Source organism: Hoplias malabaricus, chromosome 1 (assembly GCF_029633855.1).
Source record: "Hoplias malabaricus isolate fHopMal1 chromosome 1, fHopMal1.hap1, whole genome shotgun sequence".
Taxonomy (NCBI): Eukaryota; Metazoa; Chordata; class Actinopteri; order Characiformes; family Erythrinidae; genus Hoplias; species Hoplias malabaricus.
In genome coordinates this window covers 7,172,732-7,196,430 of record NC_089800.1, presented here as the reverse complement: position 1 = coordinate 7,196,430, position 23,699 = coordinate 7,172,732, and the positions used below count along the sequence as shown (strand labels likewise).

General features: G+C 40.8%; 1 protein-coding gene across 6 annotated transcripts in view; it reads right to left on the bottom strand.

Moving 5' to 3' along the window:
• rims2a (regulating synaptic membrane exocytosis 2a) overlaps positions 1-23,699 on the bottom strand; it is a 190,394-nt gene that overhangs the window by 87,281 nt on the left and 79,414 nt on the right. For 4 of the 6 annotated variants that reach the window (XM_066645245.1, XM_066645234.1, XM_066645263.1 and 1 more), the window contains 6 exons: positions 17,889-18,742; positions 10,745-10,812; positions 7,759-7,878; positions 3,276-3,375; positions 2,762-2,885; positions 815-861 (listed from right to left, as the gene is read on the bottom strand). In XM_066645245.1, the coding sequence (XP_066501342.1) occupies positions 815-861; positions 2,762-2,885; positions 3,276-3,375; positions 7,759-7,878; positions 10,745-10,812; positions 17,889-18,742 (1,313 nt within the window). Of the gene's footprint in view, positions 1-814; positions 862-2,761; positions 2,886-3,275; positions 3,376-7,758; positions 7,879-10,373; positions 10,568-10,744; positions 10,813-17,888; positions 18,743-23,699 lie in introns of all 6 variants that reach the window. The other 2 variants (XM_066645209.1, XM_066645225.1) reach the window with 1 other exon arrangement.

Genomic DNA, 23,699 nt, shown 5'->3' with positions numbered 1-23,699 from the left:
GTCACCTATAGCAATGTTAAAGAACTAAAAATCTGGGTACAGCTGAAAATTTAACATATATTGAATATATGCTATTAATAAAAACAATTAAACAAACTGAGCATATAATTTAAAAAACAGCTTTAAAAACCAAATTTTCAATTTTAATTCTTTTTTTTTTTTGTGCATACACTACCCATCAAAAGTTTGGACACATCTTTTCATTAGTCAGTGGTGGAATGGGGCTATTCACTGTATAGAGCTGTGTACCAGCCCCTACCTCTGCACACCCCAAGTGATGGTCTCAAACACATTAAGAAGGCGAGCAGTTCTACAAATTAACTCTTGACGAGGCCACAGCTGTTCACTGAAAACCATTCCAGGTGACGACCTCATGAAGCCGACTGAGAGAACGCCAAGTGTGCACAGCTCTCATCAAAGCAAAAGGAACCTACTTTGAAGAATCTAAAGTATAAAATATATTCTGGTTTGTTTAACACTTTTGTGTTTACTACATAATTCTATGTGTTCCTTCATAGTTCAATGTAGAAACTAATAAAACAAAAACCATTGAATGAGAATATGTCCAAATTTTTGACTGGTACTGTACATTTACAGTATGTGGAAAATCGCAAAAAAGGAAACTCTCAAAATCACAAAGGATGTGGGTGTCTCCAAACATCTGACTGGTACTGTATGAAATATACTTTCTTCTACAACAGAGCAATGGGCAAATATCACTCAAGCCCTTTCACTAGCGAATATAACACTTCTTCATGTTCGGTAGTTTCCCCTAAGTGCACTTCTCCAGTTTGGCCACACGGTGGCTACTCACTTGATTCCAGCTGTGTGTGTGCACTGTCTGGTATCCTGGGGATATCTCTGCAATAAGAGGGGTGGAGAGAAAGTGCGAGAGAGGTGGGGGAGGAAGTGCAAGTGAGAGAGAGAGAGAGAGAGAAAGAGAAGTGAGGGAGAGAGAGAGAGAGAGAGAGAGAGAGAGAGAGAGAGAGAGAGAAGTGAGGGAGAGGGAGAGAGAGAATCAATAGAGGCTAAAAAAGAGCACATGAGCATTTAATGACCCTAAGCACCACATTAGTCTCTATTATAGTGTCGGTGCAGGCTGGACCAATATGCTGAACTGAAATCAGTTTCACTTGTTTTCCCATATTCAGGATTTGGACAGAAGTAAATGATCTTACAACAGCACTTCAGCAAGGGTATTTTTTCAGCTGTTTGTAGAACACAGCAGAGTCAGATACAGAAGCCCACAACAGCATGCTCTGTATGTAGGTTTTCTGGGGTATGTCTGCTTTCAGAAGCCATTTGCTTCCTGCTGTTTTCTAAAATGGAGCAACCACGCAGGTTGCTGGGTAGATGTGCAGCTTTCCCTAAAACAGCAAAATACTTTAAAAGATTGAATGTGAATGTTCGAGACACAAGGTCGCCTTTTACAAAAATCAACTGCCAAAGCGATCACTGCAGGTTTAAATCAAGAAATATCATTAAACCTTTAAATAGGCAGTACGTAACATTTACACAGAAAGAGGTGAGATGTCAAATTTATCTGGCTGAGATGTCTACATGTTGTCCGGCTTAAAAAAAATTACCCAACACCATCCAAAATCTGTTTCAGTTTAATTACATCGCTGATACATTTTCCATCATTTTATGTCAAAACGTATATAATAACTTTAATATCAAATTACATATGTCAGAAAAATGCAATGTGTTTGGCTAATTCTTCTTGTAAATGTTAGTGTCTTCGACAGGGATCAATATGAGTGACATTTTTGGAAGCACTTTTGTTTATCAGCACAGAGCTGCATCTTGTAGGTGTTAAGACTGGAATGATGTAAGAGTTAAATAGACATTTGAGCAAAAAAGTAAGGACTGCTGATATATGTAGCATTATACCTAGACCTGGAGACTTGGTGTAATTTTATGCTAAATATATATTCCTTACTTTTTAACTGACACAGAAATGAAAATAAATAGCTTGCACTTAATGATTTGTGACTGATGAATGAAAAAATTGTGGAAGTTGGCCTTTGCAAAGTATTAATTGAAATAGGATATAAATGTAAAAATCCAACATTAAGCTCAATTAAATTTTGTTAATATACAAATGATGCACAATTTGTTTTTTATAACATTGCAATATTCTTATGTAACACAGCTCCAGGGACCTGGAGGTTGTGGGTTCGAGCCCCGCTCTGAGTGGCTGTCTGTGAGGAGTGTGGTGTGTTCTCCCTGTGTCTGCGTGGGTTTCCTCCGGGTGACTGTCAGTGAGGAGTGTTGTGTGTTCTCTCTGTGTCTGCATGGGTTTCCTCCAGGTGACTGTCTGTGAGGAGTGTGGTGTGTTCTCCTTGTGTCTGCGTGGGTTTCCTCCGGGTGACTGTCTGTGAGGAGTGTGGTGTGTTCTCTCTGTGTCTGCATGGGTTTCCTCCGGGTGACTGTCTGTGAGGAGTGTTGTGTGTTCTCTCTGTGTCTGCATGGGTTTCCTCCAGGTGACTGTCTGTGAGGAGTGTGGTGTGTTCTTTCTGTGTCTGTGTGGGTTTCCTCCAGGTGCTCCTGTTTCCTCCCACAGTCCAAAAACACACGCTGGTAGGTGGACTGTAGGTGTGTGTGTGAGTGAATGTGTGTCTCCCTGTGAAGGAGTAGTGCCCACTCCAGGGTGTGTCCCTGTCTTGCAGCCAGTGTTTCTGAGAATGCTCCAGCCCCAACGCGACGCTGGACTGGATAAGCTCTTACAGACAATGCATTAATTAATTAATTTTCTTACCCAATGGGCCGGGAGACAACTAGCTCCACCTGAGGCTCTGGCTTTGATTCTAAAATGATATTGTAAACTTCTTTAAATGTGGCTCCTTGTAAATTCCTCCCATTCCACTCCAAGACCTGATCACCTACAAAACAGAACAAAGACACTGGTAAAAGGCTTAAAAAAAACTAAATTTGTGATTCACAAGCACTTTGATATTGACCCTGTTTCTGGGTCCATATTAAGTTCTTCACACTTTAATTTCATAACATGTATTTCTATCAAAGTAATCACAAAATAAAAGCATTTAAAAGTTTTAATTATAATAACTGAATGATTAAACCTATGATTTATGGTGTTAATATCTTAGGTTTAGAGAAATACTGCGATATTGCTCAAGAAGTTGCTGGAGTTACATCATTTTAAAAATGAGAGAAGAGTATCGTAAACTGCTTCCAGAATGGAACTGTTACTGTAACATTTAATAGTGTTTTTGAGTAAACAGGATATAGAAAATCTAGAATTTGTCAAGTACCTGGTCTGAGGTGTCCGACAGTGTCTGCTAAACTTCCTTTCCTTACTTTGGTGATGAATGCACAAAGTCTACCAGACTCTGTCATTTTGCCCCCGACCACCTGTCCAAGCCAAAAACACAACCTCATGATCAATACTCCATTAGAGTTCATTCCTTCAGCTCATCAGCAAGTCCAGACGTCTCGTTCTAATTCTCAAACCCATTCATACACACTGTTTCTTACTGGTAACACTTTAATAAAGATTAAAAGAATAGTCCACCATAATCTCCATCTGCTGTATCTATATCACAATGCCCATTAACATAAACAATCATTTTAACATCATCTTCTGCATTTAATTAAGGAACAAACAAACAAAAATCCATCAAATCGCACGATAGGTACAGAATTTGACATACAGGGAAATTTTAAATAATTGCAAAATTATTAACAATAAAGATTATAAACGATCAAGATTTTAGGTTAGGGTTAGGGTCTTTTCATTTGTAATATATACTCTTAAATAATCCCAAACCTAGTGTTTCCATTACATCATATTTCTGTTATGCTATATACTCAGCAATACAATTCTGTCATTGCTGCACTCTGAAGTTTAAAATCTGCAATTATCAGACAATGGCTTTTACTAAGCAGCTATCAAGCCCATGGTGACCACTAAATATCTGACTGTAGGTTTACCCTGGAGTCTAACTATATTGATATGCTTGATCATGCTTAAATATGAAGTGACTTGTGGTAGGAGCTTTCTATGGATGTGCATGTGGTAAGATGATAATATTATAATCAGAATCAGGATCCTTCATTCACCAAGTATGTGGTGTACAAGGAATTTCTCTTGATGCGAGAGTCAAGATTAAATTAAGTATATAAGGAAAATTAATACAAATCAAGCCAAAAATACACAGTACTCAAGCAAACAAGCTGCAAGTAAAGGATGTGAGTGAGCCACTGTGTGTATAAAGTGCATGTGCAGCAGTTTAAAGCAGCTGAATGTGAGAAGGGTCCTTGTTTAGGAGGATGATGGCCCGAGGGAAGATGCTGCAGAGGTGATGTTAGTCCGAGAAATTGGGACAGCCTCGGTGTAGGGAGTGAGCACACTATGACGTAAAATGCTCTCTATGTAGACAGCTCACTAGGTTTTGGGACAGACCCTTTGTAATGTTGAGGTGATTTTCCACAATTTTTTGTGGGGGTGTTCAGCTCCAAGTAGTTAACTTCGTACCATGACATCAGCCGTGTAAATTCTTCCAGGTACAAGGACTCATTGTTTGAGATGAAACCAACCAGGGTTGTGTCATGTGCACATTTAATTAGTTCAACAGTGTTACTGACAGAGGTGCAGTCACTGGAGCAGAGCAAATAGAGCAGAGGAGAAAGCACTCATCCCTACGGAGCATCAGTGCTGAAGCAGGGGCCGAAAAGAAACCACCTACACTGGCACACTGTGTCCTGTTAGACGACTTGTGGATTCAGTAGCCGTCAGAAATTTGGGGGGAGGGGTAGGTCAATCCAGTAGAAGTTCAGGAACGAAGATATTGAAATCAGAGCTAATGGCGATAACAGAGCCGAAGGGCATGGGTTATCGGTGCTGAAGTGGCAGACCTGCTGTTCAGTGTTGGTCATGGGAGGTGGTGTAGGGGTAGCTGGTGTTGTGGAGGTGAGAACAGGTGGAGGTCAGGGTGGAGTGGCTGCAGATGGTGTGTGGCAGACAGACTGAAGCTAGACTTGGTGGGAAGGGGAGATTCCCTCTGAATAAAAGTTATTGAGGTGGATTTGGAGCACTGCAGTTGAGATTTTTGGCTTGTAGAGTGTAATGGCTTTGAGTCCTTTCAATAGTCTTTTGAGGAGAACTGCTGATCCAGTTTTTCTCTGTATTCGTATTTGGTAGTTTCGATTGCTTTGTTTTAGTACATATTTTGTCCTTTTTTTCTGCATCACAGTCACCACTCCTTTAGGTCGCTTCCTTGGCATTTATGCAGCTCAATGGAGAACCAAGGTTTGTTAACGGTTTATATGGAAATTGTTTTAGATGGGTACAATAACTTCACAGAAGCTTACGTAGGGGGTGATTGCATCTGTATATTTTGCAGCTGAACACAGACAGACAGAATCCAAAATAAGTTAAGATCCCATTCTTTTGCAATCACATAAAAACAGTAATTACAAACATTTCATCTCTCAAGTTTCATACTTATAAGAATGTATCACCACTTCAAGACATTCCATAACCAAAGAACTGGCCATGCCACTCTAGACCTAGGAACCTACAACATTCAGCAGACATTTAAGGAGTTTTGAAAGTGTTTTCAGAACATGTATAACATTTTCAGGCAGGACAACAGAGATAGATCAAGTCGTTTTGAGTTGTTGTACCATTTGTGTCGGGGAAGATAACGCAAATGTAATGTCAGCTTTTACTTGAATTTACTGCTCAGGCTTATGCTATGTCATGTAACCGAAGCAGAAACACATGTAACATAGAACAGCCTCACATTAATCAAAGGCTTACATGGCTAACTTTGTAAAATAGTTTACCTTAGAAAATGGGATGTTCAGACAATACTTAAATTAGAGGTTTATATTCCTTCACGCCATTTTGGACCTTTTACAACTAACATTGTAGCTAGTACTAGTACAGCTGTTACACTACGGTGCACATGGTTATTATGGATGTACAGATTGTTCAAGGTCAGCAGAACATTTATGAAAACATCTGAAAAGATTCTTGTTATAGTTTTGGTTGTTCTGTTGCCATGCTGTAACACAGATACCAAAATGTCCGCTTAAATATGACCAGCCGTTAAGCACCTATTTTAAAATGACAGTCTGGAACGTTTCATGAGTTACTTTAGTCCTAAAAATGTAGGGAAAAGTTTAAAAAAAACTCAGTCCAAATAATAATCCAGCTTTGGAACTGGCTCTAAAGATCTGGCATCCAAATCTAGAATCATTGCTCACATGATTCACTCAGTGTCTTGTTATGAAATGTATTGGCTAGTCATTATAAATGTCTCGCACACTTTGGTGACTACTGCACAGTACTTTGCTGAGGAGATGTCCATGTTACTGAAAGAGCCGAGTGATAGGAAAGGTCCGGGAGGTATGTTCTGTACTTTAAGTCTCATGAACCCTTTTTCTTTCTCAAAGCTTCATACAAATCAAATCCACGCTAATGGCAGCCCATCGCAAATGTACAAAAAGAGATTAAAGGGCCGCCTCCTGGATGAAAATGGCTTTATGTAACGTGAGGCACAGAGCCCCAGGGAACTGCACTTGCGGTTGTGTGTGTGTGTGTGTGTGTATAAGGGTGGCCTGAGTGTGATCAGCAAGCTGCTGGAAAGGAGCGTACAGCAGCATTTAGCCACAAGATCTGCCATTCAGGAAGTTCACTCAATCAGTAATGACTCCATTTCTGGACTCACTCTATCACCACACAGCTTTTACACAGAGCATTTTCTTTCATCAGCACACACACAAAACACACACTAACACACGGCTCATATTCTCACACACACACACACACTTAATGACCTACAAGCTGAGAGCATGTTAATCCCCTTGTGTGTCAGGTAGCAACGGTTTACAACAGATAGTAACTAATATCAAATGGAAAAGGTACTAAATTAAATCAGAGAGGAAATTAATATCATTGAGAACTTGTCAGGGACACAGTAACAGCAGATGATCCAAACAAATAAATGATCAGCGAAAGACCGATGATTATTATTAACATTTAATAACATTGTTTTTTTAATCAATATAAAACAAGCTATTTCAGCTTTTATCACTGTTTATCTCTCATTCAAATTCCCATCTAAATACATAGGTTCAGATTTAACCCAAATACGTTCAGAAAATAGTCAGACAGCATTTTTCATTCACTAAATATATTTACGTATTTAGTATATGATTATCCATCCATCCATCCATTATCTGTACCGCTTATCCAATTTAGGGTCGCGGGGGGTCCAGAGCCTACCTGGAATCATTGGGCGCAAGGCGGGAATACACCCTGGAGGGGGCGCCAGTCCTTCACAGGGCAACACAGACACACACACATTCACTCACACACTCATACCTACGGACACTTTCGAGTCGCCAATCCACCTGCAACGTGTGTTTTTGGACTGTGGGAGGAAACCGGAGCACCCGGAGGAAACCCACGCGGAGACGGGGACACGGGGACACGGGGAGAACACACCAACTCCTCACAGACAGTCACCCGGAGCGGGAATCGAACCCCCAACCTCCAGGCCCCTGGAGCTGTGTGACTGCGACACTACCTGCTGCGCCACCGTGCCGCCCTAGTATATGATTATGTTTATACATATATATTTAGTAAATGAAAGAACCTGCCTCACTATTTTCTGAATGTTTACAGTAAAGAAAGATGGAAAAAATACAGGAATAATGGTTATTTCAACAAATCAGATTAATCAATGGCTTACAAACAGAGCCATCACTTGTTCGACATGTACTCACCTTTAGACCCAGGAGTGCTCCGGAGTCCCGCGGCACACTACCGTCCTTCAGGCGTTTGTTAAGTAAAATCCGGCCTATTAGCCGATCCCCATCTTTGGATGGCTGCCACGTGACTGGGTGCTATGAGGTCGAATTAAAAAAATGTGTAGTTTACAACCAACCTTACTAAGCATCTTCGTTATGAAATCTAGAGTGGAAGTCTACGGTGGGGTTGGGAAAGGAAGGCTCATTTTTAGCATTCAGCTGATCACATGAACTCTGTTTTAGCTTGTGAGTATCATCATTACTTATGCTAGTTAGTAGCAATAGTTTAAAGAGAATCTTACCTAGGAAGTATGTCAAAACTTTACCAAAATATACCGATATTTATTGGTGACTTTGGCCTGATTCTGAACTGACATCACTGGAAAAGTAATGTACTTCTCTTTCTCTTTGTTCTATCTGTAAAAAAATTTTATTTGATTTCACCTGTGATCAAATTTATTGTGTAAAATTCTGACAGAGTTAATGTCATCAAATGTGGTAGTGATTAGCATGCAAGCCCCTCCCCCAAGCTCCACCCTTGCACACAAAACTGTTCCCAACCCAGTCGGCCTGCCAGCACCAAGCAGAAATCCCACACTAAACAAAGCAAACAACACAAACACAGAGAGCAAGATGGACAAAGCGCAAGAACCCTCCCCTAACAATGGAGAAGAATCATGTAATAATTATTAAACTTCAACAAATATGACAGTGAAAGGGAAAAAAGAAAAACATAACTTATCTGTACTGAAGCAAATGCTCAACACCCTTACCCCTCCCCACCCAGCTACACCGTGCATGTGTTGAGGTGTTTTGGTGTGTTTTCTACAGCAGTTGGTGGAGAGTGGTGGTTTTTATGGGGCAAGTGGTGGTCCAGCTGGTTGTGCTGCGTGATTGGGGGAGGGGGGGGTTGGAGGGAGGGGGGTGGAGAGGGTTGGGTTTATAGGGCGTACCACAGAGGGTCTGGGGCCTACATGAGAAACTATATGCCTTGCTGTATAAACAGGCATGGACATCACATGGCAACAACACAAAAAAGAAATGTAAGAAGAGGCTGTAAGGGCATGCACCTAGAGACCCCACATTCTCTAAGTGCCATGACAAAACATACACATCAAGGAGTGGAGGTACACGTGATGCTCCTGCCACACAATCTAGCTCTGGACCCACGCTATGGCACAATTAGCTTGAGCTACAAAGGCCACAACCACAGAGCAAGCAAGAGGTACCCCCTCCACGCCCAGCAATATCCCAGCTACAGCCAAAGTGCTGCCCAAAACCAAATTTAAAAAAACAAACTCAAAACAAAATACTGAGTAAAAGTTCTTAAAGTAAGGTTCAGCCAAAAATTCTAATTTTCCCAATTTACCCCAAATGTAGTCAATCTGCCAAAAACTATCCTTCTTCATATTTATTTTTAAAGGAAGAACCAAGGGTCTCTGAGAAGCCATGGTCTGTGTTTAGTCCTCCAGTCCTAAAGGTATTTAAGATTGATAACAGAAGATGGCTGCTGCTATTGCTAAAATTATGGCCAATTTATGCTTCTTTATGATTCCCTCACACATTAGTTCGGACACTGCGTAACGAATAAAGAGGTGAATGAACTTAAAGGAAAAATAAAGATGCCTTTGCTTTGTCCCAAACAGCACCCTTCTGCCTACAGAGTGCATTTCACTGATTATAAATACACCCAGAAAGTTCACGAAATGTTAGATAAGGAGAGCTGAAGTTTAAAACCCAGCTTAAATGTTTTTATTATTTGACATACAGTGCACGTTCTGAATGCAGAATCCATTATTTTAAGGCCTACTTTGTGCACTACATCAGGTGGATGAAGATATTTGAGATTCAGCCCTAGTGTTTTGGCAGTGTAGTTGCAAAGCTATTCAGACGCACCAACGCACAAGTGTAAACGTACACGACGATGTGGACTCTGCCTTGATTCGATGCAGAAGCTTAAATCAGCCTTTAGTCACTACTGAGATAGCATGCTGGTATTAGTGGGTACTGGCATTAAGCTGATAACAGCAGAAAAGCCTACGAAGGCAAGGGTAGAAAGAATGCAGTTGATCAAATGATTGTAACAAATCTAGTCTGCTGGTATCCTGTTTATAAAAGAATATTTCTTCCTGTGTGTTAGTAAATTTGCTGATTATGACTGGCCTTTTAGATGCTTAAAAAATCAATACCAGCTGATACTAAAGGCTTCAAAATCAGTATTAGGTTTGGAAAAGATAAAGAAATAACCTGTCATCTCTTACCTTTTTCCAAATCTAGAGAAGCAAAGTACAGATGCTGAACATGCCTTAACTGACCAACGGCATTTGGGTTAAGTTTGATTAGCTAAATAAGATTTTTGGATTTTTGGCTGGAACACCAATAACTCTGTTGTTAAAATAAAACTGATAAAGAAACTCAAACGGATATTTCACCTATTCACAATCACTGACACAAATAAAAACACAACTAAATAATAATAATAATAAAAAGACCAGATGAGAAGGCAAATGAAAAGAAAGCAAAACAGAGCAAAAGGAATAAATAAATAAACTCAAAAGACAGAGAATGCAGGCTGGAATAGGTCCCAGTACCTTCTCACTATGGCTATGCTCCTCGTTTAGGGTGGTGCTACTGCATGTGTCAACGCCCGAGTCTTTAACCTGCGGCTCACACCACTCGGCATCCTCTTCCAAAGAGTGGCCCCAAAAGCGCACCATTTTCTTTTGGCCCTCTGATAAGATGTGTGCCTGCTCAATAGTTTTTCTTTTTCCCCTTTGACTGTCCCCTATATGCATGGGATAAAAAAGGGAAAAAAAGCAAAACAAAAGAAAGAAAAAAAACATGCAAAGGTGAAAATAAATCAAAGGAAATCATGAAATGACAGAAGAGAGAGAGAGTGAGAGAGAGAGAGTGAGAGAGAGAGCGCGCAAGGTAGGTTGGGACTAGGCTCCGCATGTCTCACCAAAGACATTGAGGAGGTATCACTGCTATGCCACGTCGCATGATCCCACCAGTGGCCATCTAAATCCCCTGTGAGTTACACACACACACCACACACAGACACACACACACACACACACACACACACAATCCAGCAGCAGTAGAAAGCACAGTGCAGGACATGAGGAGAAAAGTAGTTCAGCAAAACATCACAGAAGGACATACAGAGTGACATACAAGAAATACACAATCATACACTCATTCCTCCTTACTCACCGCCCCCAAAACCCACACACACACGCGCACACACACACACACACACACACACACTCAGGCTGCCATTTAAGTAAACAGTAAAACTTAACATACTGGGGAAAATTCACAGGAGACATTTTAGGGTTTTGGGGGAATAGTTTATTCCATAAAATATGCTAATTATCACTCCAGCAATGTCAACATAATTTTATGTGTAGGGAAACAGATCTGTGCTCTGCTCAAAAATGCAGTAGAGGAGATACACTGGCAATACACCTCAAGACATATTAAAAGAGACATATTATAGCCCTTGTTCCACAAGTTAACACAGTCTCCTGGGCCTTACATTAAACATCTGTGAGCTGCTTTGGTCAAAATACCACAAGGACCAAACAGCACATGCGTTTTCTAACACTGCTACCAGTCCTGTTCAGAACGACCAGTTTCAGCACCTGCTTAGAAGGAGCGGTTATTTAAAGCGAATGCAATGCGCCCAACAATGAGGTATGAGGAGGACAAATTAGAAGGTCTCGCTTTTTCCTATGCTTTCAGATCACAGAAAACCTGACAGGGTTGTTTTATTTCAATGATGCTGTTAAATAAGTATTAAATGCAGCCTAAAAACCATAATGTAGTTATGGTGGACCTTGGCGTAGAATAACAGAGCATTTCACTTAAAAGTTCTGCCTGAAGCAGCATGGGCTTTAAAAAAAAAGAAAAAAAGAAAAAAGAAGTGATTAGAGTTAGCTGAAGGGAATAGATTATGGCACAGCCTTCAAAGAGCAGGAAAACAGGTTAGGGTTATATTCGAGAGGGACAAAAAAAATGCTGGTCAAAAGCATCCACAATCCAAAGTGCTTTTTCAGTTGGCTTAAGGTCTCAATCAACTGAAGTCCTTTACAATGAACACCAACCGAGAAAATGTAATAAGCAGCTCATGACATTAAAATCCCGCCTGTCCTGTGATGCAACCCAGCTTACGTTTCATGATATCTACACTTCACTCAGTGCCTGAAATTAACTTTTTCATGCATGCATTCATTCATTTCCTGTAACCGCTCCATCCTGTTCAGGGTTGCGGTGGGTCCAGAGCCTGGAATTATTGTACAGGGCTAAACTTTTTCATAAAGCACCAATTTTTTGCTCCTTGTATTTCACGTAAATGGTGTATTTTGATTTTTAAGAGGGCATGAGGTCATTTTTTCTAACCAAATATAAAACTCTACCAATGTCAGTGACCAACCTTCATTTATTAATGTTCAAATCAATACCCAAAACTTCATAAAAAATATTTGCTTGATATTCTCAAGGATACAAAATTATCTGTTTATTTACTGTAAATCAAGCATCAAAATAAAAATGTTAATAAGTATTTGGGAATTATTAAAGTATATACACAAACTTCTATCAGGTGGAAAAACATTCCAGGTTATAAGAAATGTTTCTGAAAATCTGAATTTGACTCCATCTGGCGCCCCCTCCAGGGTGTGATCCCACCTTGCGCCCAGTGATTCCGGGTAGGCTCCGGACCCACCTCCACCCTTAACTTGATACAGACAATGAATTAATTAATTAATTTGAATCCATGCATGAAATTAATGGAAGGCAAAGTTTGGGCAAAGCAAATTAAATAATAACTCAACATACAATGATGGGTTTTACCAGAAACATTTACAGGGGGTCCTCGACTTACGACGTTGATCCGTTCCTACATCGCGTCGTAAACCGATTTTCGGTGTAAGTCGGAAAATACGTACATACTGTACGTAAATAACATACTGTAAGCACTTATCCTACCCTTATTATCAAAAAACACCTCGGTCCCGAGCCGCGTAACTGTGTATTCTTCCGCCACGCACACCAAACTCGGAGTTCGTGTTACGACGTTTACGACACAAAACCAAACAAGGCTTTATACAGTAAATGGGAGATGTGTCATAACCACAAAACATCGTGACTCGGGACTGACGTAGCCCGAGGACCTCCTGTATATCATTTCTGTCCAACTAAAAACCTATATGTCCATTTTTGTGGATGTTTAGTTTACTACATCATTTGAACACAGCAGCTGTCTTTCACACTGTGTGATAATTTCATGATGAATGAACCAATAGAAATGCTCCAAATTGACTCTGAATAAAATCTGAATCTTCCACTGAATGTTAAGAAGGTTTTTTCGATCTCCTGTAAAGTTACTATTTTGGGAGATACATGTTCTTAATTGGACAGTGTCTATATATTACGGAAAAACCTGTTAAATTTTAGAATTAGGTGCATTTACCATGTTTATAGGATGCTCGTCAACAGTCAATGGGTAATGTGCTGATGTTTAGTTTTACCAAAATATCTCATTAACAGATTATGTTTTCTCTCTTGTTGTTTCTAGGAAATTAGTGTTGCTCTGGTTACCTTTGGAGACTTTGCTTTTCACCCTGCTGCCTCCTTTCTCCTGACACTGTGTGAGAGTCAGTGCTATTAATGCTTCAGCTTTAGGCCTCTCTCTCTCTCTCTCTCTCTCTCTCTCGCCCCCTCTCAGCAGGAGGCTGAATTGCTGAATCAGGCTTGCACACAGGTCTAAGGCTACAGTCTCCAGACTCTCCATCACCCTGACAACTCAATAAAAACCCAGTGTAAACTATTAATTGGATCATTAATTATTGACACTGTTTTTACTACAAGCGGGAGGAGGAAAGACAGGCACAGGACGAGAGCAAAAGACAAACGAAACATGGCGTGCATTAATAAAATGAGTATTGATAAACAGACCTCCAGAAGCTGAGGCAGAGGATAACTGCCTATAACAACAGACAGAGCCTAGTTTACACCTTGTTGCAGAGAGTGAAATAATGAGGGAGGAACGAACATACGGCAAGCCAAGGTAAGGCCATGCAATTTTTTAAATTTATTTATTACTTCTGCAACTATATTTATACCAAGGTAAAACATGGCAAAACCAAGACTGTAACTATTTGTGTCCCGACCACTGCCCGCATTTGACCGTGTAGCAGTGGAAGTGAAGTCACAACCTCAGTCAACGCATGGACCATCCTAATGAGGCATGTCTGCATTCACACTCTGTGCTACACTTTTCTGCAGATTTTTCCACTCCTTCTCTTGTTCTCTCAGATAAATACAGGGGAAAACAGAGAGCGAGAGACATCTGGGCGCCTTTCGCGCATACTATGCGCTTACTAAACTACCTGAAAAGCACATCTTGCTATCCCAGCATCCCTCTGAGCTGCAGCAGAGCTGTACCTGACAGGAAGCTTGTACCTGTTGCATTTTTCACCCATATAAACCCAATACCCAGACTGAGAACAGTGAGCTGAAAATAACACCAAGTGACATTACAAAACACTAACCAACTGCTTTGTTCACTTTCAGTCTCTGAGCTGTAGGCACTGAACTTTACAATCGAAATCCTAAGTGTTAAATCTTTAAAGCTAGGTGCACAAACTCTGTCAATTACATTATTAAGGCTTAATAATTTAAAGTGTTCTTCTGTCTGGCATACGTTGTAAACCACGGGTCAATCAATGAGGTTCACTCAGAAATGGGAAATGGGCCAAAACCAAGCATACGTCTTAAAATCTGTTCTAAAAATATTGAGGGTTCAGCTGGACCCATAGCCTGTGTTTTAATTTATCCCTGATCTACAGACTGCTTAAAAGACGAAGGAATTCTGCTCGAATCCCTGCTTACAGAATGTGAAAAGCAGGTACGATGTAAAAGGGATTCCAAAAAAATGAAAGTTACTATAATGATTGAACACAGTAGTTACTTCTCCTCTTATGCTTGCTTCTTTAGTTTTGCAAAGGAGCTACTGCTGCGAAAAAGCTGCTAGGTAATCTCAGACTTGTTGTTAAAGGAAGCAGGGCAGGTGGCTTTATCTAGGCTCAAGTGTTGTCCTCTTCCTACTGGGGAAAAATAAAAAATAAAAAAAACACACTTGACCTTCAGCGGAAGTTAACGTTCCTTCTCGCTGTTGTCAGAGCCGATGTTAGAACCTGGAAATCATAGCCATCAATAATGTAGGTTGTATTCTCCCCTTTGTACTAGGAACAGTTATATAAGGAGAGATGACTGGGCCTCTGTCTCTGTATCTCTCTCTCTCTTTCTCTCTCTCCCACTTTGCACTACTCCATCTACCCTGCTTTATCAGTCTCCACAGTCATCCACCTCTGTCCCCATCTTCTTCTTTAGACGTCACATATGGTTGTCTACCAGTAAACCTTTGTTTGTTTGTTTTTTGTTTGTTTGTTTGTTTGTTTGTTTGTTAGTTTTTTGTATGTCTACCCTCCCTTCAGGGCCAACAGAAGCATGGCTACATATTTTAACTCCTGAGGGCAATCAGGGCATTCAGGAAACTGTTTAATGAAAAATCCACATTTTTGCACTAATTATTGAGACCTTTTTTTATTATAATTGAGAAAAAGAAAATCTATTGCTGGAAACAGTGGGACAATGGAGCGTGTTCATTTAGCCAGGGAATAAAGATGGTAGTTCAATGTTATGTGAATTATGAGAATGCCTTGATTCATCTAAAAAGCACAACATCTATAATTAGCCAAGACATGCGGTCCATATAATAAACTATTCAGCAATTGTATAGAGGCTTATCTGCTAGTTGCATACTTTGGAAACATTAATATAGCACAGACAGGAGCTGTGGTGACAGTTTTCAGAATTCCAAAGATATATTTTTAAAGCATGATTCAACGGATGAGACGCAATAACATAATACAGAGCAGACTGGTTAGAAATGAATCATTGTTGAGAAGCTTGCCTAATAATATTTAAACTTCTCCACTATGAATATATATTAAAAATGTCTCTTAAAAGAAAATAGCATCAACAAACCTTTATAAAACAATGTCTCAAGACTCCGACACCATGGTAGATAAGCATTTCATGGAACAGCTCCCTCTGGGTTTATTTTTAAAAGCACTAAAACCTTAGAATATCTTTGCTCTATCCTTTTACATTAAACTACACTGTGTGGCTTTGTTTACATCTTAAAGATATAATTATGTAGCTGTGTGATCCTATCAGGACCAATATTTATCTCATAATATTATTCAATTATAGTTTTGTTGTTATGTCCGTTTAATATATGATTATATCCAACTAATTTCACTGACATAATGAATAACTTAGAAAACCATTAATATCAAAACAGCACTAATCTCTGTGTCGTTTCATGTGGTTTATTAATCACTACACTCCTTAAATCTCCTTACATTTTGATGGGAACAATATCAGCTTTATTGGAACTCCAGTTGCCAGAGAATAACACTCTTTTTCCTGTATGCTCAGAGGTCTGTGGGTGAATCCCAATGGGCAATGATGTAATTAGCCTCCAAATCTTAATTATCTTTGCTACACCCTCTTTAATTAATCTAAAGCAGTTGATGACACAACTCCAAGCCACAAAGACCCCACTAGCTGCCAATCTCCAGCGTGACTGAATACAGTAGTGCCACTAGAGCACTTCATCATATTTAAACAATCCATTTTTATTAGCACCATACAGTAAACGCTCACACTCTCTCTAGTCTATCTCTACTGTGAATGTCCCAAGCTCGTTTCACCCTGTCTTTCCTCTCCTCTTCCTTTCCTTTTGTTATGTAAAAGAATCCATTAAAGCAGAATGAACCGAGAGATCAGAGCCAGCCAGGGTGCTGGAGGAAGTCGAGCAAAACAAGAGGGCAGCCTGAGATACACACACACACACACACACACACACACACACACACACACACACACACACACACACACACACACATACATACATACACACCTAAACACACACCCACAGAGAGTAAAAGGGACACGAGGGCAAACAGTAATGAGAACACACACACACTCTCTCTGCTTAAGGGTACACACACACACACACACTCAAGTGTACTTTCTCACAGCCTCTCAAACACACGCCCACACTCTTGGAGCTGAATATTTATACTGTTAAACTGTAAGAAGGTTTGGCATAATACAGCATCTATAACTATATTGTGATATAACACACGTTACTAATGCAAAATATATCTAATGTTTGACATTTACTCTCATTCAAAAGCTTAGAATCAATCACAAATCTTTTTTTTTTAATTCAAGGCTTGAATGTCTACATTTTTTTTTTTCCACAACAAAAATCATATATAAAGCATGTCCATTTTTAGTAGCACTGCTCACTTGTCCAGTGAGTTAACAGTGAGTGTTTTATTATAAGTGGAGTGTATCAAACATGAGGCTTAAGAGAGTTTTACAAAGAATATCACATATAGGGATCTTTGGCAAGGGCTCAGTTGTATAAGATAGGACAGGGCTCAACACTATTCTAGTCTTCAAATACGCCTCGGTGTCATGCATTCAAAAATGTAATATTCATTTTAAAAACTACACTTAAAAACAAATACTCCTCACGTTTATATAACGTCAATTTTATTTCTCATCTCTATAATACAATTCTATGATTAAATCAGTAAATATAAGCTTCTCAACAAAAAGTTGTATATAAAATGTTAATCATTGCTAATTTTGTGATTGATTCCAAACTTTTGAATGGTAGTGTACACTAGTACTCAGCAAAAAAACTCCTCAGTTTGTAAAAGGAATACTACATCTAACAGTGATAACATCAAGATCAAGATGGCTGTCAGCTGATATTCATTAGTATTAACACAGTATTTTACTTTAATAATCTGCAGGAATTGCAGTATGGCTTTAGCTGTTCCATTACAAAGAATAATCTCAAACTGTAGTGAATTGGAGAAGCCATAATAGTTCAATAAGTATTAGCATAGCTTAGCATAAGAAATAGACGGATCATATAAACAAGATTATAAATAAGATTTTTTTAGTGAGAGGTTTTTTATTTCATTGAGAATGTCAGTGAACACGTGCCTTACCTTTCTCACTGACCGACTCGCTCTCAATCTCCACGTCCTCACAGCTGGTATATTCTGGCGTTGTAGCCAGTTCCTCCTCTGAGCTGCTAAGGGACACCTGCCTCATCTTTCCCCCGCGCTTACTTTTGTGTGGCTTGGGTGGCGGTGGTCGTACCGACTCAGACTGGTCAGAACTGAGCGAGTCATTGCGCAGCATGCTCTCCATCTTCTCCCTCTTGCTTTTGCGCACAGCCGAGCCAGGCTCTAAGTGCTGCTGACCCCGCCTCATTGGTGGTGGCTCCACCCCCACGGATCCACCCCCCGCCGGCGGGCTGTGGTTGGAGGTCCGGTGTGCATGGTGAGAGTGGCCTGGACCAGGTGGGTAATGAGCCCTAAGAGGGGGTCCCAAATGATCATCCATCTCCGTGTAGGCCAGCGAGACATCGCTATGACGCCGTTCATGCCGGAAGCGTGACATTTCGGCATGCATCCTCATCTGCTCCTCATACGGTTGTGGTTTGACAGGATACCGGGCCAGGTTGGGGTCGCTGCGGTAGCGGGCCTGGTATTCCTCTTGCCGTTGCCGTTGGAGCTCATGTTCACTCATGAGTGGGCCATCAGGGATGAATCCTGGTTCAGGAGGGTACTCCTCCTGGGAGTGCCATCCCCCTCGCCGAGCACGGTATGCCCCTCGCGCTGATTCCACATCCTCGTAAGGGCCGTATCCTCCACGTCTCTGCCGCTCCCCAGCCCCATAGTCAGATGGCGATCGCGGCATGCCGCCTTCGCCTGGGGCATAATGCGAGAGCTCGGGAAGCTCCTCCCTCTGGTCGTACTTTTGGTTCGGGTCCCTGGACGCGGACGGGCTTCTTTTCCTGTCGGGTACAAGACAGAACGGAGAAAAGTACGAATTAGAATTAGAATCACTTTACTGGCCACTGTGGTTGCACACAGAGGAATGTATTCTACACGTTTAAAATTGAAAATCGGTTAGTCAAGGTGGTGCCTCTTGTTTGTAGAGTCGATTCACTGAGTGAATCAAGTGCAAATTCAAAGAGACGACATACAGCTCGCCTTAAACACTGGATTATACTTCAGAACCTGTGCTTGTCACTGAAAACTGAAGAATAACACATTAAAGCCTTGATAAGAAACTGAACTAATTGCATGAAACAAATTGTGGATGGGGGGGGGCCAAGTTGTCAAGGCGGCCGCCCTTCGTCGTCAAGGCCCAGTTCCTAACCACCAGGCCATGGCTGCCCACAATGTCATATGTCGAGTCAAGTAAAGACAAATTTTGGCCTAACTGCATCTATAGATGTACAGTCCTCCAGAGATAAATAGATTCTATTCTGAATCTCAAAATCTGATCCAGGTGATTAAGGTAACAGTAGGGGTGGGCGATATGGCCCTAAAATAATATCACAATATTTGAGGATACATTGACGATAACAATATTCTTGCCAATATGAACAAAATACTGACTTTTGTTTTTATTCATTTGAAGAACACATTATTGTAACATAAGAAATGTTATATTAATAATAATTATCCATCCATCCATCCATTCATTATCTGTAAGCGCTTATCCAATTCAGGGTCACAGTGGGTCCAGAGCATACCTGGAATCATTGGGCGCAAGGCGGGAATACACCCTGGAGGGGGCGCCAGTCCTTCACAGGGCAACACACACTCAAACATTCACACCTACGGACACTTTTGAGTCGCCAATCCACCTACCAACGTGTGTTTTTGGACTGTGGGAGGAAACCGGAGCCCCTGGAGGAAACCCACACAGACACAGGGGGAACACACCACACTCCTCACAGACAGTCACTAGGAGCAGGACTCGAACCCACAACCTCCAGGTCCCTGGAGCTGTTTGACTGCGACACTACCTGCTGCGGTACCATGCCGCCCAATAATAATTATATTAAATTAAATATATTCTAACATAACACCATTGGATATTCTGTAACCAAAGCCCCTCCACATGACTGAAGTCACTCCCTTTTTTTGGAGCAAGTTTCTCTTTTTTTGGAGCAAGTGTTAAGTGCCTCAGAGCCACTTAACACTGTAGTTTACTGTGCCTAAACAGCTCATGTAAAGAACGTATGCTGTATTATGAGCACTATCAACTTTTATAATCATTTTACAAATGTATTATAGGGAACCGTACAGTATGGCACAGTTCTAGGCAACAGTATGTGATACAGTGTTAGAAAGACATGTACAGGTATGTTTTATTATCAAAGTGTCTGATCATTTAGGTAAGCAGTGCTTTATCAAGCGGGGTTTAATCAGAGATGTAAACTTGAGTCTGTGACTTGGAGCTCCACTTTTCAATTCAATTCAACTCGCAACTAAATATATACCCTTCAATTAAGATTTCTGAAATCTTAGCTGAATAAAAACCATGCACAAACCTCTTCTGTTTATGGTCTAATGGGACCAAAGAGGTCCACTTGCTGTCAATACTATGCCTTTCATGTGTAGTCACTGACTGCACAAACCTTCTCACACAGCTTATAATGGTGTCCGTTTCATTAAGGCTAGAGATTCAGCTTGCCTTGAACTTCATAAACATCCATTACTTGTCTACAAAGCTCCTAGATCCACAGACATCAAATACGGGTTGGCTGGCTATGTTTGGTAAATGAGATCCTTGTTTGACTCCAGCACACATTCCTACACCTTTGTGTGTGAAGCATCAGGGATCTAAGTCTATTTTAGGCTTATGGAATTTATCATTGAGAAAGGGATGATGGTCTATCACCTTCATGTCTTCACTTCCTCTTTCTTGACTTCAACATTTTTTGACCCACATACAGTTCAAAAGCATACTCCAGAAGCAAACGGCCTCGGATGTAATCATACACTTTGGAAAGGTACCCTATAACGGTTCACTGACTGTAGATCTTTTAAAAATGGACATTGGGATTTTGAACAACGGGCTTGGGTCTAGAAGGCTGCTTGTTTGATCTCCAGTAACAGTAGGAAAAACATATGAGAGGAGCGAAGAGACAGCACATCCTTCTCCCTCAAGATCCATGGCTGAAGTACCCTTGAGCCAGTCACCTAACCTCCAACTGCACCCGAGGAACTGTGGCTGGATTCCTGCCATTCCGGGTGTGTGTACTCACTGCCCCTACTGAATGTGTGCTAAATTTGAGAGGGTGGTGTGTGTATATACATGTGTGTGTTTTCATTGCCATAGATTGTTTAAATGCAGAAACCCAATTTCCTTAAGAGGACCAATAAAGATCACTTTTTTCCTCATCTTCTTCTTCATCCTCTTCTTGCAAGATGTCACATGAGGCGTGTGATACAGCTAATCTACCATGAGATGAAGCAACTTACTGCAGCATAAATCATAAAACATTATATGATCAAATACACCAGTCTTCAATCATATAATTTATTATTCAACAAATAATAAATAACTCCAATTTGCAGGACTTTGATTTGAAGCTACCTGGTGCCAAGTAAACTGATTTGGCCCAACACATGTAACTGTACAGGGGTTAGACAATGAAACTGAAACACCTGTCTTTGTAGTGTGGGAGGTTTCATGGCTAAATTGGAGCAGCCTGGTGGACAATCTTCATTAACTGCACATTGCACCAGTAAGACCATGTGCATCCAATGGTGCAAACATTGTGTCCTGAAGGCGGTGCCGTGTATCAGGACGACAATGCACCAATACACACAGCAAGACTGGTGAAAGAGTGGTTTGATGAACATGAAAGTGAAGTTGAACATCTCCCATGGCCTGCACAGTCACCAGATCTAAATATTATTGAGCCACTTTGGGGTGTTTTGGAGGAGCGAGTCAGGAAACGTTTTCCTCCACCAGCATCTGGCCACTATCCTGCAAGAAGAATGGCTTAAAATCCCTCTGACCACTGTGCAGGACTTGTATATGTCATTCCCAAGACGAACTGATGTTGTATTGGCCGCAAAAGGAGGCTCTACACCATACTAATAAATTACTGTGTTTCACTTTCATTGTCCAACCCCTGTATATGGCATTAGTCTTTGGCTTTATTGTATAAAGAGAAATTTAAGAACAACAAACATTGTTCATTACTGTGTGAAAACCATCTGACCTCTCAGAGTACAATATTAACACTAAGTATTTAAGTGCTCCACATTTCCACACAACTCTGAGGACCCTTAATGAAGAGATGGATGCCGGTACAGTTCTAGGCAATGTATTTACAAATAGATTTGGGTGACTATTAGAAGTAAGGAAGTATAGACTGTATATATGTATTTTTTAATTAATTAGGTCAGGATTATATGAACAAATGTGATTTTTCATTAAAAACATCCTTTAAATGAATGTGAAGATTAAATGCATAGTTTTGATTTTGTTTTGTGTTTTAATGTATTTTCAATACATTTTCTGACAGATATGATTTTTCTGCAAGCTCGACTTTACAATGAGCGAAACGCTTTGTGAGCTGAAACTGAAATCAGATCTGGCAGATAGGGGTGTGTGTGTGTGTGTGTGTGTGTATGTGCGCAGTGTTCTCCATCAGCCTGCCTTATGCATTATTCAGTAGGTGCCGGACCCTAAGCCTCACTCCATTCACAAATCTAAAACACTGCCACACAGCAGAATGATGTGTGCGTTTGTGTGTGTGTGTGTGTGTTTGAGAGAGTGTTTGTGTGTGTGCTCTCTTGGCTTGTGTCAGTCGGCATGATAAGCACGAGTGTGTGTGTTGACTGGAAGGAACATGTCAGCAAGAGGTGCAACACTGTGTATGTGTGTGTGTGTGAGTGTAAATTGCTTGGGTAAGTGCTCTCAGCCAGCCTGCAGGGACACAACGCCCTAAAGATATTCCGTTATGAAATTCTCAAAAGGTCTGTGGCAAACATGAACTGATCCTTCCTAACTCTCTCTGTTTCTCTCTCTGTCCCTCGTTTCCTCTCCTCCTCCTACTGATCTCTCTTGGCTCAGTTTAACACCTTCCACAATTCCTGGCCCGATCCTCAATCTGAGCATTTCTCATCCATTTCTCTCTCTGACACACACACACACACACACACACACACACACACACACACACACACACGGGAGCTCAAGTTGGCAGGCTAAAGCATTACATCACAGAGCTACGTTTTAGTCCAGTCCAGAGAGCAGACAGTCCCGAATGTTCAAAACATGGGCCAGACCACCTGTCTCTGCAAAAACTACTGTAGTTCACAAGCTCATCTGAAAGCAAAATTCTGCATTCAAGTGCTTTTTAAAAGGATCCAATCTTTGATGGTCTTCTTGCAGTAGCACTGACTGATACATCATCCGTGTTCGAGAGTGAAAATGCAATTATATTTTCTGTAAATCCTCCATAAATCCACATATTCCGTGTCTCATTAACAGGCTACATTCATCTTTTCTCGCTTTCTCTTTCAGGGAATAAGGTCAGCATGATACAAAACACACACACACACACACACATCAAGCTTAACCATTCTCTGCAGAGTCAAGTGCTGACCTGGTTAGCCATGAATTACAAAAAAGAACCACTTGTGCGCATCTAACTGAGATTTTCCCCATGGTGCATCAAATAACTCTCCACTGCATCTGCCCCACATCCAGCCGTGCAGTTATATCTGCTTTACAAGACAGGAGCAGAGGAAGAGGAACAGGTTACTGCTAGACCCAGTTTACTACTAGAGTCATAAGGGCAAATTCTTAAAGTAACTGAAGCTGACATCTCACCTCTTACACCTACAGTATCAGCCACATGCTTTAAACTGCACAAAATAGCCAAGTATTTTTAAACTGACTTGATTCTGCCATGAGATTAGGGTTGGGCGGTATAA